An 11,390-nucleotide genomic window follows, 5' to 3' on the forward strand; every position below is an offset into this window, starting at 1 on the left:
GAGCGGGGCGAGGCGCGGTGCGCCTGCCCGCTCCGAACCGGGGGCAGGCCCTGCTGCCAGGCCTCGGTTCTGGCTCCACATTGTCAAATGTTTTCTTCAGCGCCTTTGAAGAGGCGCCTGTTGTGCTGCCCGGCACGCAGCAAGGCTGCGGGAGTACCCCGTACCCGGCGTCGGCCTTTAACGTTGTTCAACGCGTTTCTGTCCCCCTGTCACGCTACAGGTTTTGGCTTGTGACCAAGGAAGATGGGCACATGGTTACAGCTCGCCAGGAGCCACGGCTGGTCCTCATCTCTGTCAGCTGTGAAAATGGGCACTTGACCTTGGAAGCCCCAGAAATGGAGAAGCTCAGCTTGCCTATAAAGGTCCCCGGGAAAAATCCCGTGCAGAACTGCAGGTACTGAAGAAGGGGGGTTTTCCCTCCCTTCTCTCTAAATACTGTCTCTCACATGCTTTGCTTTTCAGGACCGTGTGATGGTTTGCATTCTCTTATGCAGAAATTGGAGTGTGAAAGTTGGGTGTCTCTGCTTCTTTTCTGTGGGGGTCTGTCTCCCAATCTGCATAATGGAGAGAGACTTCCGACTAAGGCCTGTAGTGACAGGACAAGGGGCAATGGTTTTAAACTAAAAGAGGGTAGGTTTAGATTAGACATAAGGAAGAAATTTTTTACGATGAGGGTGGTGGGGCACTGGAACAGGTTGCCCAGAGAAATTGTGGATGCCCCATCATTGGAAGTGTTCAAGGCCAGGCTGGATGGGGCTCTGAGCAACCTGATCTAGTTGAAGATGTCCCTGCCCATGGCAGGGGGGTTGGACTAGATGAGCTTTAAAGGTTCCAACCAACCCAAACCATTCTGTGATCCTGTGAAATTCTCTGCCGTGTGTTATACAGGAGGCTAGGATTGATTGTCGTAACAAAAGGTCTAGTTTTAATCTGCTAAACACTGGTGAAAACAAATTTCAGGAAAAGATGACACAATGTTCAAAAAACATACATTATACATTTGCCAAATGAACTGTAATCTTCAATCTTCATAGACTCTCATGTTTACTCATTTGTGTTTACTTCCAGTGTTTTCATTTTTGCTTGGGTGAGCAACTCCATCTCAGAGCCTCAGTCATGCATATTGGTATTTCTTGGTCACCACTAGTATATGCATCAACATTTTGGATACACACTGGCCATTTGGAATTGGTGAGATGTCGGTGTTTTGATTCCCTCACCCCTGTCTGGGCATTTAACTGAGGTGCCTAAATTAAAAACTTGGTTGCCCGAGGTTTACTCTGTGGTCACAGGGGAAAGACGGGCATCCTCAGAGAGCAGGTAATTCCCTGTAGGTGCTACCTCAAAGGGGTTTCAGGTGAATGGGTTACAAACATAGTCATTTCGCTGTGTGCCTAGAGTTTTGTTGTATGAATGCAGGCCTAATTATTTTATCCACGTATTGAAATCCATGCTGGAAAATGGCCAGGGGGAAGCAGAAAACATTTTCTCTCCTAAAATGTCGATTCATATGTAAGACTACTTAGTAACTGTAAATGGTGTTAGCCCCTACAAATATACTGATAAGTGTTTTTCCTTTGGATAGCAGAGAAGGTTAATCTACCAGCTGCTATAATTAAAACCAAGAGAGCGCTGGAAAGGAACTGCATTCGCTAGCTTTTAGCATAAATCTGTTGCTGTGGAAACCCTTGATCAGCAGAGCTCAGTATCTCTGTTTATACAAGGCAGGTGCAGGTTACAAATGATAGCATTTCTCATGTAGAAATAGGACAGTCTTTTAAAAATCTGTCTATAATGTGTATATGTTAGCCAATGACACATGCACTACAAAAACATGCAGTTTTCAAGATGTTATTTTTCTAAAACTTGTTGTGGCATTAGAAAAATATTTAAATAGACCAAATACATTTCAGTAATGAAAAATTATCTTGGATTTCCCAATTTAAAATTTCAGTGATTTGTTCTCTTGATTTTTTTCTTTGTTTGCCTTAATAAACTGTTGCACTCTCTGGCTTTAAAATTGCTAGAATTTGGGAATGCAAATAAGCAAAAGTTAGATGCATGTAAACGGACTTTAAAAATTACCAAGTTGTCTGGTATTGTAGGTGGTGTCATAGGATGTGAAATTAGCAATACCCATAGTTAAACGTTGCCTTGTACTTCTCAGGAAGAATCCTGAGATTTTGCATGACTCTGCTGTGCTTCGAACAGTTTGCCATTTGTCAGCTCAAGGCTGATTCTTTCTGATCCACTCAGCTGCTCGTAAGAATGAGGTTTGGGAATAGTACTATATTGAGGCAAATGAAGATTCGGCTTTTGCTCCGAGATTCTTCCCTTCCAGCTTGTGCGTGGGAGTAGCTGTCTTACTGCATGGTACGCCCTGCCAGCAAGGACCTCTGCACAGATTTGTATTTATTCTCCCGCTGGGTGAGCACAATGCCTTCGGATTGGTGCTGGCTCGTGCCCGGTAGTTTGGAGCTAAGGCAATGCAATAGCGCGTCTGGCTGCAAAAGGCTGTGCAGGTGCTAATCTTTAAAACTGGTAAGTCCAGTTGCAGATTTTACTTGGGTATTTAAAAATCCTGTGTTTTGGGGAGCCAAATGTAGGACTGAAGCCATTGTGTAGGCACAGTTTCTATTTGTGCAAATAATATCCCAGAGGGTTTTTACAGCCCTCTGGTTAAGAAGCCTCCGTGTTCTTCATTTGTGGCCTTTGTCCGTATGTGTTGTGATACTTAAATTGCATGATGTATTCCTGTGGATCCCTGTACCACCGAGTGCTTAGGGTAGATCTGCTTTGTGGGTAGAAAACAGTAGTGTTGGAAGCTGTAAGACCCTCACCTCTGTTATGCCAGCCAGAAGGCAAACAGGGACTGAGAGAATGGAGGGAAGAGAAAGGCAGTTGAGTGCTCTGTAGGGCAATGGCATTTAGTCCCAACCTGTGCCACAGAGTTGATACAGGGATCCCAGCAAACAGAGCAGGAATATTGCTGACAGCACCCTGATGATTCATCTCTCCCCCACATGAGTAAAGGAGGGCTCCTAGGAGCTGGGCTCAGGCTAGGTGAACTGCCTGGGCATCTCTGTGCTTTAAGCTGTCCCGGATATGATTGCAGAGGTAGAGGAAACTGCACTGCATGTGGGTCAAAACCGCTACTTTGAAGAGAGTGGTAAAACTACTCGTGACTGGTGTTGAAGTTTATTGGAAGATTGAGTTCAGGTTTACTTTTTCTTGCCAGGAAAATGTTCATTGTGTAAACTTGTTTGTATTCTGCTGCCAGTGGCTTTTTATGCCCCACGGACTTTGCTTCCATTATAAATCTTTAACCTCTCAGCATATAGAATAGCTCAGTATCTTAAGTTTGAGGTTAAGAGTTTCATTCAGCTCTGGCTAAATTTTTACAGCACTAAAATCTGAAGGAAAGCTTCCTTAACAATCAGGGACATTTACAATTAATAACATTTGTAAATGTCAATTACAGTAACTAACCACATCCTTTCAAACTATCGTTCATTTTCAGAAATCAATTACCTTTCAGTTGATTTCTGGGCAAATCTTCTGGTGTTGCAGTCACATGCAAATGCAAGAGTAGACCCTTTTTTTGCTTGAAAGTACAGCAAACAGGTAGGTTTGTTACTGGTCATTGATGTGACAGTTAGCTCTGGGCACCTAAAGGCTATTTCATGGCTCATTCTTTCACCAGCTGGTATCGTCTGGCCATGTCCATGTTACTTAGCTTCCAAAACAAGATGACCATAAGGAGATTGCGCACTGGGAATGATCCTTGTGCCAAATTCAGAAACCAACTTCCACCTAGTTATAATTCAGGTGGCTTGTTTACTGTGTCTTGCTACTACTTTAAAACAAGTGGTTTGCCTTTGAATAATAAGCATGCTTGAGCCTTCGGCTTTCCAACTAACTTGCTGATGTGTCTTGTGATCCTTCAGGGTGTTTGGACTGGATATCCAAGGCAGGGACTGTGGAGATGAAGTGGCTCAGTGGATCACCACTTTCCTGAATTCAGAGCCATATCGACTGGTGCACTTTGAGCCCTCTATGGTGCCAAGAAAGTCAAAGGACATAATAAACCTTTTCCGAACCACAGATGAGGTAAATGAATGTTCTTTTTCTCAGAAGTACTTTCTTTTAACCATTTCCCACCCACCCACCGAAACCTGCCCATTCCATCATTGGTGACTGAGCCCAGTTTAGCAAGGTGTGTAGTCATGTACTTAAACCACATGAATATTCTGCTTTTCTATGATGAGATGACTGGCTTAAATTTTACTTTAAATCTGTTCCAAATTATTGACTGTTCACAGCTAAAGAGTCTGATACTGATATTTGAAGAGGAATTATTACACTGCAGAATAGCATTCCTTTTGTGCCTCAGTGAATAGAAAAAAGGTTTATAAAGATGTTTTGATGGTGTAATCTGTGTTTCATAAAAACCTCCGTTCCCTGTCCCTTGTTAGGTCTAGGAGTGTACTGATATGAATTGTGTTACCTCGTATTTTGTTTAAAGGAACAATGCTTAACCCAGGGCTCTATAGTTGTGGGCCTAGGAATTAAAATCCAAAGAAGGTTACAGAGGTTTCATCTCTCTCTCTTTCTGTGGGAAGAGGCTTGAAAGTGTGATATTAGAGAAAGTTAATGCAGGTAGGGAAAGGAGATGCTGTGCTCAGATGTCCTTATATCATTGGAGCCACTGATGCCCTTCTTTTTGTCTGAACAACTCTCTCAGGTGAAGATGGTTTGAACTGTACCTGATGAGTGTAAGCTTTTTAAGCAAATGCAGTTTGTGAGAACCTTGCCTTACTGATGTGATGTTATTATCTGCAGGGCATTGGTGTTTTGCTTGTTGTTGCACAAAGAGAAGAAGGTATATTCAGTTATGGACTTCTATAGTTATGCATGTATTATGTAAGGGCACTGAGATCAATACAGAAGACTAGGTTTCAGCAAAAGGGATGTCAGACTAAGAGGGGTGACATTCAGGAATCCTAGCATGAAAAGAGCGCAGAATTGTTTGTATAGTTATTTCAACACTCATCATCTTGTGGTTGTAAAGGCATGTACAATGCAGGGGAAAGGATAATATAAGAGAAAGGAGGAGGGCTATACACTAAAATTCTTGCCAAAATTTCTCTTTTTTTTTTTTTTTCCCCCTGTGAAACTAGCATATATAGGAGTTTTCTTTTAATACTGTTCATTGGCCTTGTTTGCTAAACTGGCAGCCCTCCCACTTCCAAGCAAACTTATACTGACGAATGGACAGTTGCAATTTAGTATTGCTATTCTGTATGTGAAACTCCCTCTGGTGTTGTCATAAGATAGATTCATTATATAGAAAAATCCAGTTAGTTGATTATAGTCATTATAGTCAACCAGATAAGTTCAGCAGGTCCATAAACGTCTTAAGTACCTTTCATAACTTAACATGTTTTACTGATATACTTAGTTCTGTCTGTAATACCGAGAATAAATGTCTGGGACATGCATACAGTATTATTTTGTAAGAAGTTGTAGTACCTTATATAATTTTGCTTTAATTCTATAAATAGAAGTTTAATTTTGCAATTTGAGCAAATGAAACTTGCCGTGGTTACTGAAATAGGAAAGGGCACGTTATTTTACTTGTTAACTTGTTACTTCCAGGAAAATTAAAACCTGAATGCAGCAGCCTAACAGTCAGGCCACTGGTTCCGACATATCTGTCCTTTGCCATTCAGTAACTTTGCTCCCGTGCTCTTACAGCAGCCTTAGGATTTTTTTGTGTTTGTTTATGTAGGTTGCCTATCCTGACTGTAGCCCAGTCTTGATCCTCTCAGAAGCTTCACTGGAAGATCTAAATACCAGGCTGGAGAAGAAAGTTAAGATACAGAACTTCAGGCCAAATATTCTTGTGACAGATTGCAGTGCTTTTGAGGAGGTAAAATAACTGCCTTAAATGTCTTTTTGAAGGCTTGGTTATGTTTCTTTGTAACTCAATTTTCTTGAGTGATGGTGCCTACAAGGATGAGAAAAGGATGAAAGTTCTGTGATTTTTACAACTGGATTCCAGAGGGATACAGCTTCTGCTCACATCAGTGCATGTGAAACATTGAGGGAGGAGACAGGTCTGTGAATGCTTATTTATAGAATCATAGAATAGTTTGGGTTGGAAGGGACCTCTAAAGGTCATCTAGTCCAACCCCCCTGCCGTGGGCAGGGACATCTTCAACTAGATCAGGTTGCTCAGAGCCCCGTCCAACCTGACCTTGAATGTTTCCAGGGATGGGGCATCTGCCACATCTCTGGGCAACCTGTGCCAGTGCTTCACCACCCTCAGCCTAAAAAATTTCTTCCTTATATCTAGTCTAAATCTACCCCCCTTTAGTTTAAAGCCATTCCCCCTTGTCCTGTCGCAACAGGCCCTGCCCTTTTATAAGTGCCAGTACCTACTGACCCTCAACCCAGTTAGAACTGCTGTTCTGCATATTCTGTTCGGGAACCTGCTTTATTGTTCTAATCATTGATGTTCTCATGAATTAGGGCTTTAATTTGGATTCCCCCCTACAACAACCTTGGAAAAGCCAAGCTACCTATTAAAATAAACAGTCAGCCTGCATGGCAGTAAATTCCAAACATTTGCTGCTGTCACCCAACCTGGGTTTCACCACAGTACCGGAACATTTTTTGAACTTGCACACCAGAGCTACATGACCAGAAAAATACCGAAGCACTTCGTTGCTTAGAAGCACTGTGGAAAAGCCCTCTTTCTATGCAAGATTTATGAAATCCTTGTTTAAGACTCTGTCCTCTCCTGTTTATTGACATCACACAAGCAATGCACAGGACCACTGACAAGAATGGCAAGGATAGCATAGGTCAGGATGCAACAGAGTATGCCCACAATCTGCTTGCCCTACACTTGCTTCAGACAAGGCTGTCACCCTGCACGAAGCATGGTTCATTTTATTTTTAGAGTTCTGCAGAAATAAGCTTTCCTGCAGAATATACAGTTTCCTTATGGTCTGACAAAATAATACGAACATCGACCCTGGGACGCCACTCATCACCAATCTCCATCTGGACATTGAGCTGTTGACCACTACCCTCTGGATGCGACCATCTAACCAATTCTTCACCCAATTTAGCTTAGCAAAGGATAAAATAAGTGTATTTAAATGACAGGCTTGCTACTGAAAGCACATCTTTAAGTGTAAACTAGGGAAAGCTATGCATGCTATAATTGATCAATTAATGATACAAATGAACAATTTGTAAATTGACAGTGTGATGTTTTATAGCCTTTGGCACAGGAGTAAAACTGACCCTTGCAATACTGCAGTCTATCACTGCATCTCTGACAATATTCTGGTTGTTCAAAAAACACTAGGAAGGTATCTGGTGATGAAGTGAACTGGTGAGGGTGGCTGCTAAGTGCTTTTATGTCATGCTGCCGTTTTTCCAAAGAGTTCTGCTCTGGATAGATCTGATAATTTCCTAAATCTAAGAAGTTCCTAAAATGGGAATGGGTTTTTGTCTTCCAAGAAGGATTGCAAGAGGAAGCTTGTGTAGACAAGAAGTGAAAACTTACTTCCACTAAAAATTTCCTTTCTATAAAAATGGTGACTTACCAGAGGTCACAGATCAGGTTATTATACATACAGTAAGAATAAGCTTGCTTTAGGTTCAGACAAGTGTACGATGCAGAACGGGATTTATTACTTGTGTATCTTTCTTTCCAGATATAATTGCTAGTGGGTCCTGAACTGGATGAATGCGGTGACCGTAAGGTTTTCATTAAAATAATACCATAATATAACTGTACTTGTTTTGAAGGTGCAAGTAAAGGTGATCATCTGCAATGGTACTGCTGCTTCTAGGAGTGACTGTGCCACTTCTGGAAAAATGCTTGCATGTGGATATGTCTAATCTGTGCATAACATTTACCTTCCCTCAGGACACCTGGGAGGAGATTCTTATTGGCAATGCGGAGATGAAAGGGACAGTGTGTTGTGCCAGGTAAACATTTGAGACTGTTATTTTATATAGATGTATAGAGATTTATGATAAGAAGCTGTTACTGATTTGGCGCTGTCTGTCATTGCAGGTGTATTTTAACAACTATTAACCCAGACACTGGGGTCCTGGACAGGAAGGAGCCCCTGGAAACATTGAAAAGGTGGTAAAAATACCAGTGCCTCTTAGGCTGTGGGAGTGGATTTAGGCTAGGTCCCAACAGATGTTAGACTAGTGTTTTAAAAGTGGTTTGAAGTATGTGTGGGACTTAATGTAGTGTAAACGTCTCTGTGTATTGGCTTCCATTCTACTTTCTGCAATTCTATATGGTAAGAAAATTCAGGAAGTTCTCTCTTCTTTCTTGCAAACTTTACATTCCCCGTCTCTTTCATCTCTGCTAGGGTGAATGCCTGGGGTAACAGGTATTTAAGGTATTTAAAGGTCTAACTTTGCAACTTCGGCATTTCTTTTTATAAAGTCTTTTGTATGTATATTATACATGGATGTGTGAACACAATCAGGCTTTTTTTCTCCATTTGAACTGCTTGTTTCTCTTAATTATAATATTTATGTAGTTTTTAGTCTAGTATGGTGACCAAAACAGGGCATCATTATTCATATGTCCTCTCTCTCATCACTCATATTTTGATGTTTAGAGATTGCTACCACTGATTCTAAAGAAGTGCTGTCTCTTTGCAGTTACCGCTTATGTGATCCGTCTGAGCGACACATACACAAATCCAGCCCTCTCTTTGGAAGATACTTTGCCGTTGACAAAACTGGAACGGTGCAAGTTGGAGACCCTGTGTACAAGATGGTCCAGTAATGAAACTTTGATCGGAAGTCGCCTTTTCGCTTTGATGCGCAAATTGTTTTCCCATGAACACAGTCACCAGCATAACTTCTTCTTATTCCTTGCAATATTTTTTGTGCTATGTTCCTTTGTAAGGTGCAGGGGGGTCTTTGAGGCTATGAAGTGCCAGTCATTTCAGATCATGTCATCTGTTAGCGTGCCTGTAGCAACCATGTCTTTAGTTTTTCTGGAGGCTGTGATAGAAGAAACTCTAATCCAAGACAGACTTCACAGCACTACTGTGAGTATCACACCTCCTAAAATTTTATGTCAAGCTCGATACCGGAATCCAAAATTACGTGTAAGGGCTTTGCATCGTGTATTAGATACATTCAGTGCCTATAAAGAACCACAAAAACAGTCATGCCAAGTGTAAAGTAAGTACGTTGGTCACGGAGCTGCCTTTACAGGTGAACAGGGAGTGCAGATGGCAAGGCTCTATCTTAGACTCCACCCTTCTTTGGTCCTAAGCATCTGACCTTACCTATGTCTGGAAGTACTTTCTTGCAATGTTTCTTATCCTGCAGTCACTTCTGAAGATTGCTACTGTTTTTTGAGATTGGAGCAATATCAGAAGAAGGGTTGTGAGCTGACTAAATGCTACTCTGATCTAGAGGTGGGAACATTGGCTAATGATGTGTAAGACTGGGGGGTTCGTTAGTTTATGATCTCTGCGTGATAGAGTTTGAACCATTAGTTTTTTAATCCTGTGAAGCATACTATAACAGCTAGGCCGTAGAGCAGTGATGCATTTGTTAATGTATCAGTAGAACTTCCAGTTTGACTAAAAGAATTAGATGTTCACTGGATCAGAGACTTTATGCACATTGGAGGGGAAGAAAAGCTGTTGGGAGTGATCTGATTCTGAGCCTGCCCCGTTCAAGCTGATGTCCAGACCAATAGTGTAGGGCTTTGTGTTCATGTGTAGTTCCTCTCTGGCTCAGTGAACCTCTTACTGTAGAAAGTTAGGCTGCTAAGCAGATGTTTGGGAAGCTGCGGTTTTGGACTGAGCATGTTAACATCCTTACCGGTTACGTGTTTAGATCTCTGGTTGCCCCCCACCCCTGCCCCTATTCTGACCAAAATGTCAGCCATTTGTAGGAAGCTGATAATTATATTTTCTGCTATATTTTATACTGCATAAAACAGATAGGGGAGGAAACTAGTTGGATGATGGCAGTAGTATCTTTTCTTTAAATGTTATATGATTATTTTTAAAAAAAAAAAAAAGTGGACTCCAAGACAAAAGCCAGCCATCTTTCACATGCTTGGCTGCCTGTTACTTTGTTATGGATTACTAGATCTAGAAAGAGTGTTGAACTAGCCAGAAAGAGGAATCTAATTAAGTGTAAAGAAGGACAAATATGACCCAATTTGGTGTTTAGATTCTTTGTTTTCTGTTGTGAATATGAAGCTGCAATTTTGCTGCATGTTCACAACTCAGACCTGTAAAATGAAGAGACGTCGTGCCTTTGAGCAAATTCAGATGGATGTACGTGGCAAGCCTGAAGCAGGCGTATGGGGAAGGTAGTTTTCTATTACTTTTGAACTCAGAGTTGCTCCAAATATCCTTTCTGTGGCAGAGTGCTCTGTAAGTATTAAGTTTTCCTGTGACAGACAAGTTCCCAGTTCAGACTGCACGTTGCATATTTGTGTATTGTTATGCCTGATGCAGCAGCTAGTGGGAGGAAGTGAGAGAAAAAGCATCTTTTGAAAAGGAAAATAATCCTGAGGTTGACTTTTAAAAAGCATATGTTATAGATCCTTAATATTAGAAGCTGCAACCTTGTGGAATTCCTAATGGTATTATTAAGCAAAGACAGCCTGCTGGCCTGCCAAAGCAATTAGTTAAGTGTGTGTCTCTTCATTAAGTCAAAGAAGCGGAAGGAAAGAGAGCTGAATAAAAGCCCCTTAGAAGAATTTGGCTAGAATCCTACAACAGGTATGTGTCTGAGTACAACACATTTCACAAATGACACTTAAATCAATTATGTGATGAAAGAGGGCCATTCTGGGAAGTGGAGACCGTAGCTTATGAACATTACAATATAAATATCTTCATATAAATGTTGAACTGCTGTAATGGTAGGAATTGTATTTGATTTTGCTAAAGCCATTTAGGAAATTGACTGAAAACACGTCAATCATAAAACACTGTTTTTTAAATTGTGTACCTAAAAATGTTAATTGCTTTTTTAACTCTAGAGGAAGAAGGCAAAAGTATAAACTTCTATTGAATCCAAACTCTTGTAAGGTGTAAAATTTGTGAATCTTCTCTTTTCTTTGTTTTCTGTTTTGGCATTTAACTTCTGCTGCTGTTTCCAGGACCTCGTATGTAATTAACAGTGATTATTTTTTTTTTTTTTTTTTAATCTTACCTCTAAGTTCAGGAAAATATGCCGTTAACCAGAGGAAGCCATATGCATAAGAAAGCAGAACCATCAGATATAAGTGGTCTTCACTCAATTTTACAACCCTTATGATCTAGATGATGAAAAAGATATTTGCAGACTATCTTCTTTTTTCCACA

General features: G+C 41.0%; 1 protein-coding gene across 1 annotated transcript; it reads left to right on the plus strand.

Annotated features, from left to right (window-relative positions):
• Positions 1-222: 222 nt before the first annotated feature.
• LOC103896932 (mitochondrial amidoxime reducing component 2) lies at positions 223-11,136 on the plus strand. The gene is made up of 6 exons (XM_019471417.1): positions 223-394; positions 3,948-4,110; positions 5,792-5,932; positions 7,949-8,010; positions 8,099-8,170; positions 8,707-11,136. The coding sequence occupies exons 1-6, from the start codon at positions 252-254 to the stop codon at positions 8,831-8,833; spliced, it is 708 nt and encodes a 235-aa protein (XP_019326962.1). The 5' UTR covers positions 223-251; the 3' UTR covers positions 8,834-11,136.
• Positions 11,137-11,390: the final 254 nt, after the last annotated feature.

The sequence above is a fragment of the Aptenodytes forsteri genome, unplaced genomic scaffold (genome assembly GCF_000699145.1).
Source record: "Aptenodytes forsteri isolate BGI_AS27 unplaced genomic scaffold, ASM69914v1 Scaffold465, whole genome shotgun sequence".
In the NCBI taxonomy this organism is placed as follows: Eukaryota; Metazoa; Chordata; class Aves; order Sphenisciformes; family Spheniscidae; genus Aptenodytes; species Aptenodytes forsteri.